This window comes from Aulonocara stuartgranti (genome assembly GCF_965226115.1).
Source record: "Aulonocara stuartgranti genome assembly, chromosome: 17".
NCBI classification, from domain to species: domain Eukaryota; kingdom Metazoa; phylum Chordata; class Actinopteri; order Cichliformes; family Cichlidae; genus Aulonocara; species Aulonocara stuartgranti.
The window spans coordinates 29,712,891-29,734,062 of NC_138953.1; the positions used below are offsets into that span (position 1 = coordinate 29,712,891).

Consider the following 21,172-nt stretch of genomic DNA (forward strand, 5'->3'; position numbering starts at 1 on the left):
CGCCCACTCCGGGTCGGGGATGAGTTCCTGCCCCAAGTGGAGGAGTTCAAGTATCTCGGGGTCTTGTTCGCAAGTGATGGGAGAAGGGAGCTAGAGATCGACAGATGGATTGGTGATGCGGACGCTGCACCGGTCCGTCGTGGTGAAGAGGGAGCTGAGTGTAAAAGCGAAGCTCTCAATTTACCGGTCGATCTACTTCCCTACCCTCACCTATGGCCACGAGCTGTGGGTAGTGACCGAAAGAATGAGATCGCGGATACAAGCGACGGAAATGAGCTTCTTCCGAAGGGTGGCTAACCTCTCCCTTAGAGATAGGGTGAGAAGTTCAGCCATCTGGGAGGGGCTCAAGTAGAGCCGCTGCTCCTCAACATCGAAAGGAGCCAGCTGAGGTAGTTCGGGTATCTGACAAGGATGCCTCCTGGGCGCCTCCTGGGTGAGGTGTTCCGGGCATGTCCCACTAGGAGGAGGCCCCGGGGCAGACCCAGGACACGCTAGAGAAATTATATCTCTCGGCTGGCCTGGGCACGCCTTGGTGTTCCCCCGGATAAGCTGGAGGAGGTGGCTGGGGAGAGGGAGGTCTGGACTTCTCTGCTTAGGCTGCTGCGCCCGCAACCCGGCCCTGGATAAAGCAGAAGAAAATGGATGGATGGATTACTTTGGGAGAATAGGATAAAAGAGTGTTGATGAAGGACCCGGCTAACCTGCCATTTAAGTAACATCATTGTCAAAATTTAATTTCCATGTCAATCACTTTTTTTTTGCGATACCTAACAGTTATTAAGTAGGACATCAAAGAAAGTGGAAAAGACTTGTGTAAAGAGGTTATTGGTTTCGAGGTGACCCTGAATCTGCTGACAAGGCTTTGATAGGCATAAGCTCAAGGTGGACTGTGGCCCCCTCCCAGCTTCGTTGGGCCTGGAAAGACCACCTGCGGCTGCGTGAAATAAATATGCATTTATGCAAAGCCTGGCACACACTCCACTATACGCAGTATGCCCACTGTCATGCAAGTCTTAAGGCACTTCACACTGCGATGCTGTCAAATATGAACACTGATCCAGGTGAGGATTCACATGCTGCAGGCGTATGCACACAGACACACTAGATGCATGCTGCTCGAGTTGTCCATAAGGTCTAATGTCAGCAACACAACCTGAGGCTGTCTTTTTTTCCTTCTCCCCTGCATGCCTTCCCCTATCGTCTTCTCTTCTACATTCCTCTCACCTCCTTTTGCTAGGTTGTTCTGCCTCTTGTCTCTCCACCACCACCTCTCTCTCTCTCATTAACTTTGGTTCCCTCGGGACATCTGTTGTCCAAAGGCAATGTGGCTCTTTCCACTTTCAGGTCATTCGGTGTGTCCTCTGTCGACAAGTAAAGACATTTTCTGGTGAATATGTCTGACACATACTAGCATTCTGACAAACAGTTAGCAGATGCAGGTTCACACCAATTATAGAACTATAATCTAATTCCAGTGTCTTTTTTCTCAGTATAGGACTTAAATGATCATTCATTGATTAGCTGGGTTATCTTTTATGTCCATGTTGTAATGTTTTTGTTCTTATCCCGCCCACACTCCTTTCCCTTTTGCCTTTGTGTATCTTTATTTATCATCTTTGTGAAAGCTACAGAGCTTTTTCTCCCTCCCTTTCATCCTCGCTCTGTCCCCATGTCTGATTGTTCTCTAGGCATGCCCCCTTTTCCCATGTAGGCCGAGACTTACTCCATACATGCCCCCCATGTCTTGGTAATGAACTCACAACTCTTCATCTTTTCCTCATCTTCCCCTCTGTGTTGGACATGACAGATGACTGGGGACCTCCAGAGGTTCTATCCCCAGGGCTGTAGATAAAGGCAACTCCAACCCCAAGATGATCAATCAATCACTTTACACCCCAGGTGCCTGATCAGCCAATTAATCAATCTTGGGCTAGCAGATGTTGTTGCTGTCCCTTAGTGGAAGTGCTGGCAGTGAAGTGGAGGAGGTGGTGTCTCCAACAAAGGCTGAGGGGCTTAAAGTGTCTGGAAGTGTAGTTTCACAGTTGTACCAGAATTTCAATCTTTGGAGGCCTAAAACTCCAATTTTTTCTAAGCTGTTTACCTTAAAACCCTTTTTAAACATATAAATGTGCAAGGATTGTAAAAAGGGATGTAAATGTTTAACTGGGTTAGCCAGCTGCATAAGATCAAGCCCTTTGGTGACCCTTGCCAGTAAACATCAGACTCTGAGGACAGTTCATTGTAATGTGTCCTTAGTCAACAGTTTAGACACTTGCACAAACATTGAGACACCCACGCTCACCACCTACACATCTTGGCCTTTGGTTCCTGTCTGAGCCCCTCAGTCCCTGTCCTGAGCAGGTCAGTCCTTTGACCCTTGGTGTCATTACTCACTGTGCTAAGAGATCCCCAGGGAGAGGAATTCTTTCTGTAGCCTGTGGCACTTGTCTTCCATGAAGATGGTATCCATGAAGACAAATTGAATTACCAAGTTTCTAAAGCTGGACAATAGTATCAGCATAATGAAGTACCCGAATACAACTCATTGCCAGTAGTTTAGTTTATTGTTGTGTAGTTTAGTCTACTTGAGTGATTTAATTTATTTATTTTTTCTCTGTTAGAAAACATTGCCAGTCCTTCTTTCATTTTGAACTGTTGCTTATTGTTGTTTATTTGATGGCCGGGTTGCTTTCGCTGTGCTCCTTCCTGAGCTCACTTGTCTCATAGTCAGATGTGCTCCGGCGGCATCATCTTGGACTGCAGCTGGTGGTGATAGTCCCTGTCTTGCTCTGGAGATCTGCTGTGAACTGATCAGTCACTTTAGCTTAAACTTGTAGGATGTAGAGAACTGCTTGCAAAGCAGATCTTCTGTCCGCAACTGTTTGCAGTCCAAGATGAGGCACTTGATTTATTGTTCAGTTAAAGTACCCAGGAAATAAAATCTTTGCAAGGGAAAAACTTTAGCAGTTGTCTTATTATTGTTATTTTGCTATTGAAATCTGAACATTCAATTTAATAACTCTTAATAATTTAGGAAAACGTGCCTCCTTTCATGGTGCACCCAAATGGACATTCCCACAAGAATCTAAATCTAACACTGCTCATGCTATGAACAATACCATACTAGACTTTCTTAGACTTTCATTTGATTCTAATAACTGACCATTATGCAGTACCATGGAATAGAGATCTACAATATTGGTGATTCTCTTACTATGTTACTAATACTTTCAAACAAGGGATTATGTAGCATTGCTGCTAAACTCAGCAGAACACAGACAAAGCATGCAAAAGGTACTTTTTTTTTAAATGTTGAAGAGATTGGAGAGGTGCCTTCCTATGAAATTATAATGAATAATTTTAACAATATTTTAATTGCAGTTATCCAGATAATTTACAAAACGGTGATCTGTCACAAACATGTTGCGTCACATACGTTTGCACATTTTCATGTGGTTTTGTAGAACTTTCTTAGTTGGATTACAGTATAGAACACATCTGCTTCTCATATTAACTACACCATTGGTTATACGTAGTCACAAAAGCATAGCGCAAACAACTAATACCCCAAAACACAGTGTCACGGCCTACTAGTAATTATTTATTGTTGAGTCTGCCATGCTGCCACAGTGACATTCTAGAGAGCAGGATGTGCTGTCACTGTTGGCATGCTGAGTACCTTTTAGAATTTCCACAATATTAAGCATTCCTCACTCGTCATATCTAGGAAGAAGGGAAAAACTATGTGAAAAGTAAATAACACTGCCACTTCTTTTGACCCTAGCTTCGTGAAAACAAATTCCCAAGAATAGGTGACTAGAGTGCAACCTTATTGGCTTGACAGGACAGCCATGCTGTCAAGTTTATTTTTGGGTGTCCTTGTGTCCCAGCATGTAAGTGATTCAAAATCAGTGGGCCCACTTTGTTGCAGACCATACTGCAGCTCTTTCTCTCCATATGGTCTAAGTCTTGTTATTGAGCTTACAGGTTGTATTTATTGTCTTTGGTGACGTTGCCATTAGAGACCCAATAACACAGATAATTTGGCAGTGGATGTCATTGCCAAAGTATTTTATTATCATTATTATTACCCATGCTTTCTTACTACAAGCACATTTAAGTGTTAATATCCTTCAGAATAAGTCTTTTTTGGCTTGTCCAACAGGACCTAATGTGTTTGTTCTTTGGTGTGACCAGGGAGTGTTATGCCCATTAATTGACCACACTGTATCTGACGCACTTATATCGCCATAACCCTACTATTTCCCCTGGAGACTAATAGCTAGCCGTGAATGTAACTGTTAGTGGTGCACAGTAAATCCCCATGATGCTAATTAAACAGCAAAGGTGAATGGTTTCCAATGGAGTTTTTACAGCCTCTTCTACCAGGACTTGTGTTTTATTAGTGATACTAAGGGTGAATGGAATACTGCCAGTAGGGTTGGTGTTAGGTGATATCATTTTGCACTCCATCTCATAGATTTGATCTGCCAGTGATAGCTTTTAAAGCTAGAGTTGCAAAGGTTTTAGAGGCACTTAAAAGAACGACCAAGATTTGTGGGATGGTATGTGTGTCTAAAAAAGTGTGTGTGTGAACTGTAGCTGAAAAAAGTATGAAAAACTGATTTTCTTCAAATCCTTTTCTCTTTCATCTTTCATGATTTCTTCTTTGAGCAGCTGTCAACAAGAATGGCAACAGCAAAATTCACCTTCCAGCTATGTTGTCATCAATATTCCATTCACACATTGACCCATCTCTCTCTCGGTGTAGCCTTCATTTCATCATCTCTACACCATGAACTTACCCTTCCCTTGCTGCATCCATCTCAAACCTTCCACATGCCACCTGCACCTCCACCGTGCTAATTAACACCGGCGCGCGGTCACATTGCGCTACCCTTTGACCCACTCCCTGCCTGTCAGAGCAAACAGGACTTGAGGCTTGCGGCTTCAGTATTAGTTTGTCACAGAGCCCTGTCGCACAAGTCTTTGATAGATGGGCCCTGGTAAGCGGCTCTGACCCACTGTGCTGCAGCGCTCACTTGGATAGTGTGAGGGAGCATTGATTATGATGCTACTCGTGACAGGGGTGAATCAGGGCTGAGCTAATGGTGGCAGGGGTAAGACAAAAGAGACCAAGGTTATGGATGAGGTGCTGTTAGTTAATGTGATGAGATTTGATTTGTGCTCCATCGATCATGGCATCTCGCAAGATTATTTTTATCTTGCATGATTTATAAGCATGTAGCGAGACTACAGTGAAACAGTCACCTTATTATATTACAATACAGAGGTCTCCATCATTGAGGTGTGAAATGAAAAATGTAATATGTGCATTTTCTTAAGCACTGAGAACTTTTAGTTGTTTGTCTGAATTATATTTTTTGCTAGTGGCAACTATTATTATTGTGGTATCCCGTCTTTAGAGTATAGATCCTGAGGATCAAGATAATAGTTCTCAAACTTTCTACCTAAAGGGTTTGTACTATATCAAGTGGTGTATATTTTAGTAGATAAAAGATGGATTTACCCCTTTTAGGCTAAAATAAAGCATTTTGTTCAAGCGAAAGTTTTTGTTTCTCATAATTTATATTCAGTGTCCCATTAGAAAGCAAAAACTTTACCTACATGTGACTTTAATCCACTTTAAGTTGGTCTTTTTGTCTTCTCAGTTCTGGAATGAATACTGAATACCCCCCAGCGTTTTTAAAAGGTGACTGTTTAACTAAGGTTTTGGGGACGAAATGAGCGCTGAGCAAGAGTGTGTTGCTGTGACAGGAACTTGCAGGATTTACATTAAATCATTCATTTCACTTTATAAAATTCTTCTAACTACTCAAACTTCTTTACACTGCATACCACGGTTATATCCTTTACACAATTTTGCAGTATATTTTCATAACACTAGTGGGACATGTTACAATTATAAGCATGCAAGCATATGATTATGATATTCCCTATACCTGTCTTGTGCAGTAAGCCTGCTCAGTGCTGCAGATAATAGTTTTATTTCAGCATCTTGGAATCTTTAAAAAAAAAAAAAAGGAAGTGACAAAGATTACTTTAAATAAAAAGGCAGGTGTGAAAGAAAATAGTGTATATGGGAGCAATTTAGTGAGGGAACAGGCGGCGGGTGGGTGGGGAGAAGGGGGGCTGACGCAGCAAAACCCACCTGTTCTCATCCCTCTTCCATCCTCCTCTCTTCTGCTCCTCCTCCTCCTTCCCTCTCATGCGCCCGGCTCAAACTGCGGCAGTCAGCTAATTAAAAAACATGGTTGTCCTTAATTATTCAGCGGTTGGCTAATTGATATTCACAGAGGCGATCACCTCCCCTAAACGATTCGTTTAATCTGACCACCGCAGTCTCACTTTCAACCGCCTGTCACCATCAGCCACTGTGCTACTGTATTTAATAAGGGGAGATGGATGCAAGAAGGCTAATATAAAAGTTTGCCGCTAATGTTAATGTTACTTCCCGGGCTACAAATTGTAGTGTGTGGTCTCGATGGCTAGTGGGAGGGTCCTGTTGTGAGCCTTCATATTTTACCTAGGTTTTTTAAATTTTTTTAGATCTATGTTAAGGGCTGTTGCACAGTAAAAATGTGGAATTCAATAACGTTGGTTGAATCATCCGCTGGAGTGTTACAGAATATGACAGTGAGTTACTGTCAGGGGGAAATCTAGATATCACATGTGGAAACGTTCCCCACCATTGCCATTGTTTTTTTTTTTTTATTTACTTGGTTATTAAAATATAAAGACACACTTGGCTGAGGCTCCATGTCCCATCAAACAGCCTCGTCTCCCTTCTTGACGCCTCCATTGATAAATCACCTTTTATTGTCCTCTTTCTCTCTCTTATCTCGCTCTTTTCTTTTCACTTTCAAGTTTACTTTCTTTCTTTCTTTTTTTTTTTTTTACTTTTTTTTGCCCTTCTCATTCTTTTCCTCCCCCAACTCTTACCCGTGCTCTCCTCCTTTACCCGTGACCGCCTCTTCATTAGGGGAACAAAAGGTGTATGGGCAGTGGTGAAGTCTGTCCTATTGTTTGGCCTTTAGTATGATTAGATTATCTTTAAAGTCTGCTGAATGGGATTAATCAGTCAGAAGTAATCCTGACAGAGTGTGTGTGTGTGTCGGTGTGTCTGGGCCTGTGTGTGTATAATAAAAAATGAGAGGCAACCAGCTCGCATGAAAATTGAACACATGCATCGGCCAATGTGCGCAAGAGACGTTCACAAACACATACACATTAAAAAAAGAAAGAAAGAAAGAAAATCCCTGGGTACACATTTCTGTCACATCCTCTCCTCTTTTAATGACCCCTTTAGTCTCGCCCTCAGCACACATTTATCTCTCTGTGGGTACAGCTGCTCGGGCTGGTGTGTGTGTGTGTGTGATGATTTGTGCGTTACAGATCAGTGTCTGAGCCATTGTTTGCGTCTTGGCGTCTGCATGTTTTGTCTTTTCTCTGCAAAGCTAAAGTCTTTAGTCACCACCTACCAGCGTAACATTGAGTTTGGACACACTCGTGACAGTACACAGCCCCCCTGCCAATCCTCTCTTCTCTGTTTCCCTCTATCCCACCATCCCTTGTTTCTTCTTCATTCTAAATTGAGCTGTTGGCAGTAGACAGTTTTTTGGCACCTCAATGAACCTAATCTGGTCTCTCAATATCTTTGACAATCAATCCTAGAGGCCACGATTGCAGGCTTGGAATCAATAACACGTTTAAAGGTCATTATAGTTATACTAGTAGTGTGCTTATGGCACGCTTTTAACTGTCTACTTCAGGGTACATTCACCCAGCGATATGATTTAGGTTCAAGTTCAACTCGATTCCATCATGAAGTGCAGGCAGCTTTACAATAGCCCTTCAGACTTCTAAGGGGCACACAATAGAGACAATTGCCCGACCACAGCACTAAGGCTAGCTAATGTTAGGTTGTGCTTTGGACAGAAGAGACAGTGGCAGCTAGGGCATGATGTTGCTGTGCTGAGTATTGCCAGGAATGTGATTACGTGGTGCTGTGGCTTTTGTTTTTTTCCTGTATATGTCTGTAGAGATATCTTAATGGTTATGTGTATGCAGGTGTTTGGCTGTGTGGGAAGGTTTCTATCTTGTGTGTAGCAGGGAAGCTCGGAGCATCCGCTTGACTTTGAAACTTCCCCCCACTCGTCTCATTTGAGGACAGCCCCACTCTGAGACTCCTCGCTGCTCCTCATCACAATGCATAGAGCATGCAGCTTCGCCTGCAGTGTGTTGAGCAGAACACAGATGGTTATCAGCGTAGCAGAGACTCGATGGGGAAAGGCAATTTTTTTTTTCTCCATACGTTATATTTTCTTCCTACTTGTTTCCTTCAACTTTCTATATTGTTTAAAGGAAATGCTTCTAGGCTCCATCTGTGCTGTGGCTTTTTCAATAGTCCTCAGCAGTGAATGTATGCAGCCATGCATATGTTCATACTTGAATGGCTTATTCTTATGTGCTACAGTCATGTGAAAAAGAAGGTTTCACAGAACTCCATACAGGCTTTTGAAAAACTAAGTACACCTTATTACTAACGAGGTTGAAGTAATACATTTTCTGCATAAATTTGTCTGTCTCTCACATCATTGTGACTTCTCTCTTCAACATTGCTTTAGTTCATTGAAGTTTCCATGCTTCCGTTTATGCATAGGGCTCTTAAGGGCCTGCCAGGTCTGGACTTTGTCTGGACCATTGCAATATCTGGATTATTTTCTTTTTCAGCCATTCTGTTATAGGTTTACTGCTGTGTTTGGAATCATTGTCCTGTTGCATGACCCTATTTTGGCCAAGCTTAGCTATCATTAAGTCGGCCTTTGGTTATACAGAGCAGGTCATGATTGTTTTGCAGCTACCAATCATGTAACTGTTAGCATGAGGTGTTTGTGTTCATATGCTGTGTTTGGTTTTCGCCAAACGTGGTGCTGTGCATTATGTCCAAACATCTGTCCAGAGAACATTGTTCCAGAGGTCTTGTGGTTTCTTCAAATGCAATTTTGCATTGCGTGGCCTGACTTTGGGTGAATTTGCTAAGATGTTTTCCTACTTGTAGATTGATGGACTTCAGATTATTTGGCCTTAGAACTCTTCCCAAAATGATGGGCAGCAGGAATTGCTTCCCTCAGATCATTGCTGAAGTCTTTCCTTCTTGGCATTATGTTAAAACACACCTGAATGGTCGAGGCCAACAAATTGGAAAACAACCTCAAAACTTGTGCTTTTATACAGGTGCTTACACTTACTGATGATCAATTAATCATCAGTGCATTTGATTAGCAGCACCTGGCTGCTACTTACCTTCATAATTTCTGAATAAAATTATGCTGAATAAAGAAGCTGAATAAAGTCCTGTGAAATCTTTCTTTTTCACATGACTCTATATATGCACAAGTCTGTGTCTATGCTAGTGAGAAAGAAGATTGAGAGGACAGAGTGTGAGTATTCAGGCAGAACAGTGTGGCAGCCAGTCACTCCTAGTCTCTGAATACTAAAACTCCCCAAATGTCACTTTGAAGAAGTTCATGAATGAATCAGTATGTTTTTCTTTTGCTCAGTCTTTCACTTTTTCTTTCTCTTGTTTCTTTTCAATGCTTCTTTTATTCAGGAGATTGGAAGGAAGGTAAGTCTAGAAGTCTTTACCCTCACCCTAAAGTGACACTTCTCTCTCACATGATCATGTGGAGAATTTCTTTTCCTGTGTAGCTTATACGACATGTTTGATTTGTCTTTCCACCAACAATTATTGATGCAGATCTCTTACTCCCAAAAAAACTCTAGATGACTACTTCCTAGCGAAGTTATTTGTTCTAAAAGCATGTTATACATCTTAAAAATGGTATCTTATTTACTAGATATAACATCCACTTGGAACTGGTCTATTAATTTTAATTCATCACAGTTTATAGCCTTGGCTGTTAACATATCTATCAGTTTTGGCAAGTTAATGATGATAAGTAATTCCATTAATCAAAATAGGTGGTCCAGATAGTTGTGTTGTACTTTCTTTTATGGTTAATAAAAATGCCATCAGTATTTATCATTTTGCTTGAGTCACCGGTTCAAATTCTTTTTCTTTTTTCCTCTCTCTAAAAACTGATATATCAGGTCTTATCTTTTTCTATATATAACATAGAACTTGAGCCAACTGTTTAATGAAGGTCACAGTAGAAAGGAGGACAGTGAAGATAGGTCGGCTTTGTAAATATATATGCCAGATCGTGATGCCTGTTTGCAGTGAAAACGGATTTTATCTTCTTGGTGTGATAGTATTTTAGCCAGAGACTTAACACAAGAGGACAAAGAAACACCTACAGTACCTGGCAAGGCATTATAAGTCGTATTCATATGTGCACACGGGTGTGTTTCTTTTAGACATTAAGCATATATGCACAAATCACCATTACCTCTATTGGTGCACACGTAACGAAATCAGATGAATCCATATTCAACACTGATAATAACAAAGGGAAAATATGTTTTTAGATGTTCTTTGCAAATCTATGCAAAACATGAAATCTCTCACAAAAGTATCCGGCCATTAGTTTAGTGCATTTTATTAGGCCCTTTGTAAAAATGACTGAGCTTATTCTTGGTTAAGTGTCTGCAGGCTTTACACGCCTGAATTTGGCCAACAAATTTAGTTGTGTAATTCATTAACACTTCTTGGGAGTTCCTCTTAATTCTGCCAGGTTGTGTATTACATGTCTGTGAATTGCCATCTTCTGGTTTCTTTGAAAATATTCACTAGGGTTTAAATTAAAATATTCACTAGGGTTTAAATGTAACTGTAACTTCGGTCGTTGCTGTGCTTTTTGGAAGTCGAATTTCCCAGAGGAACCCACCCGAGGGATTAATAAAGTTCTATCTTATCTTATCTATCTTATCTTATCTTATCTTAAATTAGGTATTTTGCCCATAGCGTGGTGCTGCCACCTCCATGCTTCACTGAAAAGGTGGTAGTAAGTTGGCAGGCTCATGTTGTTTCCCGTTTCTGACCAAAAAGACCTTTTGTCTCATCAAACCACAGAATCCTTTTCCTTATGCTCTAAGAGTTTTTTTTTTCAGTTAACACTTTTTCCAAACTCAAAGTAGGGAGTATTTTACTCAAAAATGGCTTTTATGTAGCCGCTCAACCATAATGTGGTAGATGAACTGGTTGTCCTTCTGGCAGGTTACATGTCTTTGAAGTTCTATTGGAATAATGAAACACTATTCTTCCAAAAAACAGTCTCAGATTTGGTATTTTGAATAAGGTGGTGAAATGTACTGTCAAAGAAACCAATCAAGCCAGTCAAAATCTCCCATGGGTATTCAGTTGTGTTGAGATCTGATGACTGTGAAGCCAATGCATTTGACTCACCAGGAAGTGACTGCTCCTATCAGGATAGAAATATTTTATCATAGGATGAAGTTGATCTGTTGGAACAATTTTGAAAAGTTTTATAGTGAACTGAAGTAATGTCACTGCAGGGATTTTAGTTTTTGTTTTGTTTTTTTACTTTAAATTTCCACATATTTCTGTGTCCAGTTTGCAGTAATTATTATGGTAAGTAGGATGCACTCAACTGTAATTGGTCTTGAATCCATTTTCAATTTTTTAATCATCTATGTTTGTGAGTACAGTGCACAAAATGTGTAGAGCAGGGGTGTCAAACATAAGGCCCGAGGGCTAGAATCAGCCTGGCGGTGACTCCATTCTGACTCACTAAATGGCTTTGGAAGTATGAAGGCGGGCATAAAGTTTTGGACTTCTAATTGCATTTCTGTTTAAGGTTTTACAGCTTTTCCTCCTAAAGACCTCCTCAACAGTCATTCATACTACACCAAACTAGTTAAGTAATAGATAAACAATTAAATGGCAGAAAAGTCCCCCTTTCCCCTTTTTCTGCTATAGAAATTTAGGTTTTTAGAAAAAGGAAAGTTTTCATCAATTAACAAAAACTATGTTTTATAAATCCAGGACAGTCTAGGCCAGGGGTCGGCAACCTGCGGCTCTTTAGACCTTATAGTGCGGCTCCGCGTGGTTTGGGAAAAGTATTTAGCTGAAGTGTATTTTATTCATGTTAGTACTTTTTTAACTTGTAGTTCTAAATTGGAAGATTATTGTGATATTGAAATATAAAAATAAAATTCGATTCTATTATTTTTTTCATCGCTCAAAATAAGCGTCACACTCGCGGAAGCCGGTATACCCGCCGAAACGCCGTGCATTTATCGAGACTTTCAACCCCAGGTAGGCCAATTATGGATCTTCGAAACCAAATTATGTCAGCAGCTGTTCTCCACCATGAACTATGTTATAAACAAGCACCGCTCACGCCTCACAGATGACAGCTTCCAGTCCTGCGTAAAGATGAAAGTGATGTCGTACAGCCCCGATTTGCAGACGCTATGCGCAGAGGTTCAGGAGCAAAAGTCCCATTGTACTGTGGCAGAGCCGACGATGTTTGCATGAACACGCTTTTCACACACGGTTGCTGTACGCACACAGCCGGCTGTAGCTTTGCAGCTCACAGCCTGACACATACCAACACAACAGCATAGATAGCACAGACGTTAAGGCCGCGCGGCGTGATTGTGTGTCCCGCTCAGGTGCGTCCACCTCCCCTGCAGCGACGCTGCAGACCACGCCCCGCCACACACATTAACCAGGTAAAATACATATTTAGGCAGAATTTTTCATCTTTTAGCAGCATAGTGCTTTTTTTCCAATTATTTTTTAAAAGTCAGGTCAAGGCTCCAAAAGCCCAAAGGCGATATAAGGGTGGCGGCTCACAACAGTTTTTGTTTGCTACTTGGATCATTTTAGTTCAGCTAGGTGTCTTTCCTTTTGTTATATTTCTTTAAGAGTTCAAAATGTGTTAATTACATAAATAAAATGTAATTTTCTCTGTAGCACTTCATGGATTTAAGCAACACACCTTAGTTGTTTACACAAAGCATAAAGGTAAAAAACAATATATACAGTGTTATCTTCATTTTAGATGTCAAAAAGCATTTGCGGCTCCCAGTGTTTTCTTTTGCGTGGAAACCGGGTCCAAATGGCTCATTGGGTGTTAAAGGTTGCTGACCCCTGGTCTAGGTGGTGATCTATCAGAACAGTTTCTGTTATTTTACACATTTATCATGTAGAAATGCATCTCTTAATCTTATAATGAGATATCTCTTGGATTATATGTACAACAAAAACAAGAGTTTGTGTTGTCCTTATATTCACATATAAACACTAAACTCTCTTTATGGGTGCCTTTAATGTGTATTTATGCTTGCTTGTCTCATGTGTGTTATGCTTTTTTGAACTGGCCATGCTCAGTACCTAATTTTTGTCCTTCTCTTTAGGCCAAGCAGGTGGAGGCCAAGGAAGCAGACCTAAAGAAGCAGGATGCTTTTTACAGAGAGCAAGTGGCCCGGCTGGAGGAGAGGGTAAGAAGTAATTCGCAGTTTACACCAACTTGAAAAATGGGCGTAGTTGGCATGTACGATCGCTCACAAAACTAGATGTACGATTGATCTTACGGTAATTATTTATTTTTAAATTATCACTTTTAATGAGTTTGACTTTTACAGCCTTTCCCTGAGCTTAATTTTCAGTTGAAATTGGAGAAACATACTTATTTATCCAGCTTGTTTTTCTGTCAAGGTTTCCTAAGTTTAAATTTAAAAAAGTTTACAATATGACGGGGCAATTTTTCTTTTGAAAATGGTAAGTAAATCCAAAACTCAAGAACATTCACATAACTCTAAGAATAATTTAAGAATGTGAATAAAGTAAAAAATAAGGAGGTGGATAGTAGAGTAATAGATAGTAATGGATAATAGAGTAGCATGAAAGCTAACAGAAAATACAACTTTCTATTTCACAACACAAAGCAAAGTCATAATGAAATATTGCATTGCATGCTCACCAGGTGAGCTGGTGTTATTGCTGTTTTCAAGAACCTGCACCATAATGTGCTGCAATAGTTTCTCCTGGGTAAAAGTTTATATACTTACATCATTGAGCGAAACAGTCAGTCACTAGCACACTGCAGTGCATACAGAAGCACACATACCCAGTGTACGCACAAATAAGGGCACACATGTTCGAACTCTGAATTCGACCATTATACACAGTGGGCCTGTTCCCTACTGGGCTCAGCCAAAGCGGTCACATTTATTTTTTCCTCTTCATCCCACTGCCCCACTGTTTTTGTCATCATCCTTGAACTTAAACTCTGCATGCGTTCCCCAGTGTGGTGTGTATAGCTGTCCTTCGCTCTGGCTGCCTTGCTGTAATTGTCTTGCTGCCCCTTTTTGGCTGTCACTTTAAATTTCAACCTCCGTGCCTGGGCCAAACAGATAAAGGGTTAAATCTAATTCATCCCGGCATGTGTCCTCCCGTTTCTCGAAAATGACACTACCCTGATGTTCCTTGTAAACTAGTGTCCTATGGATTGGGACGTGAGTCAGCTGCCGTGCTTGGCGCACTTCAAATGGCAGCTCCATGCTGGTCCCAGTGAGAGATGCCTGCAAGGCAGGGGACCAGGGTCAAATGCCCTGTTAAAGTGTGCTAAAAAGAATACCTTCATGTGGCTCTCAAATCATAAGTATATCTCAAGAAGGGTATAATGCCCTATTTAGTGTGCTTAAATTGACACCTTCATGCTGGGAAGGAGTTTTCTCCCCTTTGAAGGGTTAAAAAGTCAAATGGCCTCTACGGTGGAAGCCAAATGGAAATTTTACACAACTGTGAAGGCGCTAAGGTGATGTTGTTCTTAAAGCCAGACATGATAAGAGAAATATAACATGAGATAGTTTTTTTTTCTTGGTTAAAGGGCACAAATGTCTTTGCAGACAGCAGAGCAGTTGTTATAATTCATTGCTATGATGCATTATAATTGAAGAAAGGTTGCTAATGTTTATGCAGTTTGTAAATTTATTGATCAGTTGTCAAGAAACCAGTAAGATTACAATGTTAGTTATATAATTCTGAACGCTATTTAGCTCCTTGTGCATTATTGTATCAATGCACAGGGAGACAGCAGTGCATCACATAGAAAGGGGGCAAATGTGAGTTCAAGTGTAAGAAGTGATGCGTCCCAACTAACACAGCTGTTATCAACTCTCGACACTGGTCATCCATCAACCATGTTGGCCTCTGGTCAATATTCCTTAGATCAACGTGTCAACAAATGACTTTTGCAGCCCCAAGAGAAACAGAGGAATCAAAAGGAGGCAGAAGACGGAGTGGAAAGACACCAAGGAAACACATAATGCATGGAAGCCAGAAAGAGAAAAACTGAAATGAAAGTGATTCTTAGTTTTCTTAAGAATCTTAATTAGTGTATAATAATGAGTATTTCCTCTAAATGTTAAAGGACAAGTATGATAAAGGTAAGCTGTGAGTGGAGCATAAAAATGGAAGCTGAGTGGGAGAAATGGGAAACCTGGGTAGCAGGAAGGGTCAATGAAAACTAAGAAAGTGATATATTTACAAAATTAAAAAATGATTTTCCCTTATTACATATGGAGGCAATTTACAACATAAGTAGATATTATGTGTGTATTTTGTGTCTGGTTGTGTGATCTTGTACTCCTTTGTGTAACTGGTTGGCATATCACGTTGTCTTACTGTGTATCAAGCGGCTTGGAGCTCCATAGGGGTTGTAGTTTGTTTGGACTGTGTTAACAATGCTCTTTTTTTTTTTTCTCGTTCTGGCCTCAGTGCCCCATTTGGCACTGAATCTAGCCGCCCTTCATTCCCTGTGCTCTTCAACCAGTGTGAGCCAAAATCACTTTTGGCATGTTCTTTTCCTGTGCTCTCATTGTATTTTGTGCTTGCTTAATAGTGTCCACTCCAGATGAAGGCTTATAATATGTATGCACAGTACAAAGAGTAAATTTGAGGAAAGAAACAGAACAGTGTCACAAAGAAATAGCAACCAGGAATATTTAGCTTAGAAACAAGCAAAGAGATATTTAATTCAATTAAGTGTAAAACTGCTAAACAACCAAAGCATTGTATTCATAAATAGTTCATATTGTTGCCGTTTATTATATATAATTGGTTTGAGTTTTTCTTGTGCCATACACAGAGCAACAAGGATGTATTGTAGGCAGGGGACACTAGAGTCAGTATTGCTAGACAAAGGCTGCATTTGCCTTGTGATATGTCTGCTTAGATTTGCAGTTAAATTCCCAAGTTTCAACTGGTTACATTTGGGAATTTTCTGCTTTTATCATTATAAATTATTAAAAATTGATCTTTGAATTGGAGGTTGTTGGTAGGATAAAATAAGATATTTAAAATTGCTACCATGGGATTTAAGTTCATTGCCATTTTTCTATATTTACTTAAAACAACAGAACATGCATACAATCAAAATTGAAAAATATGTTTAAAGAAAACAGTTTACTATTGCGTTAGGAGATAGAATTATCACTCTTTTTCATTTCTAACAATTTTAATGGTTTTTGACCAAGTTTTGTATAGATTTATAGAGAAAGTTCAAGAAGTTGAACTATTCATGGTGAAAAATATTGTTAATCAACGTGTTATGTGAAAGAAGAAACACTATTTAAAAATATGTAACAATGTAGATAATATATTTTTCTTGATTATTATTTATTACACCTCATCCGTAAAAGGCTGAAGGGGTATTGACGTCACCCCACCTGGTGGCGTAGACAAGCAAGTCTGCGCATGTGATAACTCGAGGAGACATAGGATTTTCAAATTGATACCGAAGGTGTGTCTACTAAAAATCTGGGATGAGTTTGAATCCCAGTGACCTTGACTTCAAGGTCAGAGGTCAAGTTTTCTGAAAACCTTGTGAATGCGATAACTCAAGAGCGAGATGAGAAAAATTGTGTAATTTGTGTATAAAAAGGTTAATGTCCGATGTGCTTTGAATCTTCTACCACAAGTATGGACATTCAGAAAGGCTGTGTATGCAAAGTTTGGAGTTTTCAATCTGCAAACACCGTAGCTGTGAAAGCACAATGCTTTTTTTTTTTTTTTTTAACCACTTTTCTACCGAGAGTGCATAAAAATTAGTTTTCACTTGGAATATATTGCTTGCTCACCATTATCTTCCATCACATTTTTCACGCCCCCTTCTGTCTCCTCTCAATTCCTTGCTTACCTCTGGATTCCCCCAGAATCTCGAACACCAGGAGAAAGAGGCAGAGGAACCGAGAGAGAGAATATAAGTCTGATATATATTACATGTCTGTTCCAATCTAACATAGCCATTCATCAGAGAGGCTTCCAGTGACAGGCCATCACCAGGCTCCCAGACAGCTCAGCCTGCTGCCTCCGATGCTGCCGCTCATTGGGGCCAGAGCTACCAAATAGCCCCTGAAAACAATATCTATATATTTATTACATTTTCACTCAATACCTGCCTCGCTGTAAAACAATCTCATATTTAACAATCAACTTGCCAATGTTTCTTTTTCTCTTTTATCCCTACCATATCCCCCCCCCCCCCCATCACATCTGTCTCTATATCTCTCAATTTTAAGTCTTTTTTTCCCCCCCTTTCGAGTGGTGCTTTTTTTCCCCTCCATGCTTCAATTTCATCTTTTTCCGAAAAGATTTTTTTTTGTTCTCTTCTTTTTTTTCTTTTTTCTTTTTTTTCTTTTCGCCTTGTATATCAATGAAATTGGATTTTTCTACTCTCCCATGGAGGACAATCACAGCAGCAATTGCCATCTCATAGCAAAGTTCTACCGCACTGTGACAGGAAGAAATACAGGAGAAAGAGCATTAAAAAATGTAATGGCTTCTATCTCTATATCTGTGTCTCTGCCTCTGACTTGCTAGCTTCATCTCTCCCTCTGCCTGTCATTTCCTGCTCTTTCTTTGTACTCTTTCTGCAGGCTGCAGCAAAAACTACTTTTTTCCTGCTGATTGTCAGCAATAGAAATATTAAAATAAAGGTAGTGTTTTTGTTATTATTATAGTTTTGTAGTAAAAAAATGTTTTAAATTTTGGGTGTTTCCGCCCTCCCTCTTCTTCACTATGAAGCCATCTGTGGCTCTGTTATAAAACTGAAAATGGATTGATCTGGAGGCATGACGGTGCATTTCAGTGTTGTTTATCACCATTTGCTCCTTCAGCTGCGTGACAGGAGTCTTAGGAATTTTACCAGAAGTTTCTTCAAAGAATGAATGAATAGATAAGAATTTACAATAACAAAGTGGTGCATCCTTTTTATGTAGAAAAACAAAACAAAAAACAAAAATAGAGCCATCCATCTGTTGCTTTTCACAGGATGAAACAATTTATGGGTACAGGCTTTGAATTTTTAGCTTCCATTTTGCAGTTTTATTTATTTGTTTTGTTTTATTCATTTATTTTAACTTTTTAATTGGAGACGTTTCTATTTTTCTGTCCTAATCGGGTGTTAAAATTAAAGGTCAACTCTCTAGATGCATTTAGTTTAGTCATAAGAGACGCTAGCTTGGAGCTAGCCTGTAGTCTTTTGCAGCATAACTAATTTAAAGAATTAAAACCTTTTAAATAGCTGACAGGAACTTAATAAATAGTTTGATGGAGTATTTTTTCCCAAAGTGAAAGTATTTTGAAAGTTGAATTTTAAAGTTAAAACACTTTTATGTGAACTTTTGTAAAGGGTTAGCTCAGGAGAAAGGATAACATTTAGCTGAAACAGGAAAGCTAGCTCTTTGAGTTTTCAAACCTGTAACCAGCAGATTCAAGAAATATGGAACTCAGTCAAAAACAAATGTTCTTGTTACAAAAAAAGTCAAATTTTCTTTCAGACAAAAGTGCATTACAACTTCATGGTGCGTTTAGAAAGGAGGAAAACTAAATATTTCTATCAAATTTTACCAATTTGTTTGTGAGAGAACAGGGATAGCTCTTGTTGTAATTGTCTCCTTGAGTATTACCAACCAGTATCGCTGTTGAGCCCCATCCAAACGTTAATGTAGGCCACCCAGATGTAGTCAGATGTTAAAGAAAAATCACTACAGGGAAAGTTGTGACACTGGGAGCTAGTGATGTGCGATACCACTGATTTTCTTTCCGATACGATACCAAGTAATATTCAGGATTGTATCGACCATACTGGTCCGATACCGATACTTTGTACAAAAACTTATTTTATTTATTGTATCTCAAATTATAGCATCATAATGATTACAGGACATCAGATTACTTGTTCTTATCACTTAATAATGCAGGGTTCATCATATAGAAATAAAAAAACTGAAGTTGTGCACTATTTGAACACCTTGCCTACCTGCAGCACTAAAGGACTCCGTGAGAGACGTCTGTCTCGCCCTAGCAGCACCTGTCCCTGTCCTTCTCTTCAGTTCATCTCAACATACCCTCGTCATATTCTGTGATATGATTTACTCTGAGGTGTTTGACAAGGTTAGTGATGTTGCCACAACCATACATGCCAACCCTGCCAGTTTTTCCGGGAAAATACCGAATTTCAGTGCCCCTCCAGAAAATCTCCCGGAGCCACCATTCTCCCGATTTTCCACCCGGACAACAAAATTGAAAAACCATATCGCAGAATTCATAGCGCGGCCCAGCCAATTCCAGTTTCCAACAATGGCGGCAGCGACTTAGTTTTATTATCACTCTTATTTCTCTTTCTGGGTCGCAAATTTTTTTTTAACATATTTTCAGGTGAGAATGTAGCTGTGTAAACTTCAAATATCTGAGCCGATCGACACATCGTTTTCAAACCCCCGCGGTCTTTCGCTACTCGGGTTAAACATGATATACAAGTCACTTTGATAACTTAAAAATGTTATTGTTTGGCTTTTTCAGTGTTTTATTTGTTTGTGAGTAAATCGGTTTGGCTGAGATTAAAGTTATTAGATTAGATTAAATTTAATTAAACTTTATTAATCCCTCGGGAGGGTTCCTCGGGCTTTTCACACAGCTGAATAAACGTCAAACAGAAAATGATTAAAGAGAAGTGTGAGACGATCAAGTGTTTACGTCAGTGCCCGATTATATTTTAGATAGCAAGGAACAGAAGGCAGAGTTTCACTCCACTGAGAGAGCTCATGACGTACTACCCGGCTTTCTTTAGACCGTGAAGGCCGGGTCCTCAGAAGCAGCCTCTGAATTTGGACACCCCCGCTGTTTCCGGGCCGGCCAATAATAACGGTGACATTTAACATATTTTATCCGATAAATAAACCCTGTAAAATGTATTTAACACCCCCCCACAGCCCTTTTGAATGTCTCCCTAGTGTGGCCACAACACCTCACTCTTGGAGCACTTTTTTGCCACATGTATGCAAACCACGTCTCAGCTGTTTGTGGAGGTAAAATAAGTCCGCACATGACTCCAATTACGCTCAGCCATTGTTGTGAGTGCGGGCGCCAGCTGCTGCGAGACATTTATACAGCCGTATTTCGCACATGACTATGAAAGGCGGAAGAGGAAGTAGTTCCTTTGAATGTAGACAATCTGAATGTTATAGTTTCTTTCCAGTGTGTCCCTGTTAATGATAAACTACAAATTTACTCTAAATTACTAAAATATTGATATTGTAATGTGAGAATCGATTCTAGAACATAAATGACTGGTATCGGAAGAATCGATATTTCAGGATCGATCCGCACATCACTACTGGGAGCACAAACAAATATGCAGGCCTCCCAAAAACAGATTGATTCTGCTGTGGCAAAGGCCTCTGACAAAAAACAAAATTGTACTTTATGTGCGGTTTAGCATGTTGATGAAGTAGATGGAAAAAAACCCCACTGGATATGCACACATTCCTGCTGTTTTAATTGCACTGCCCAGTTTAGTGGATATGTTGTGTAGATTTTGTTACCTCTTACCAAACATAGAAGTTAAGAGTTTATTGCGTTTATAACAAAGAGGAACATTTGTGTTTATCTGTGCATCCATATCCTATTATATTGCTGTAGCCCTTGAAAGATAATAGTAAAATGCTTAGTCATTTCTATGTAAAAAAAAAAAAAAAATCATTTACCAGCCTGCTTGCTCTACTTATGAGTCACACAGCAGAAGTCTAAATTTCTTTAGCTCTGCAGAATCATAATGTTAGCCATGGTGGGGTTTCTTCCCATTTTGTCCCTCCTGCTCAGCAACAGATAAGAGAAAGAAGCCATCAGTACAAGGAGTTATTTGTTTTATTCATT

The 21,172-nt window shown here is 39.9% G+C and overlaps 1 protein-coding gene across 4 annotated transcripts in view; it reads left to right on the plus strand.

Moving 5' to 3' along the window:
- Positions 1-21,172, plus strand: part of chchd3a (coiled-coil-helix-coiled-coil-helix domain containing 3a) — an 82,249-nt gene that overhangs the window by 36,841 nt on the left and 24,236 nt on the right. For 3 of the 4 annotated variants that reach the window (XM_082510002.1, XM_082510004.1, XM_082510005.1), the window contains 2 exons: positions 9,635-9,649; positions 13,369-13,452. In XM_082510002.1, the coding sequence (XP_082366128.1) occupies positions 9,635-9,649; positions 13,369-13,452 (99 nt within the window). The remainder of the gene's footprint in view (positions 1-9,634; positions 9,650-13,368; positions 13,453-21,172) is intronic. The other variant, XM_082510003.1, reaches the window with a different exon arrangement.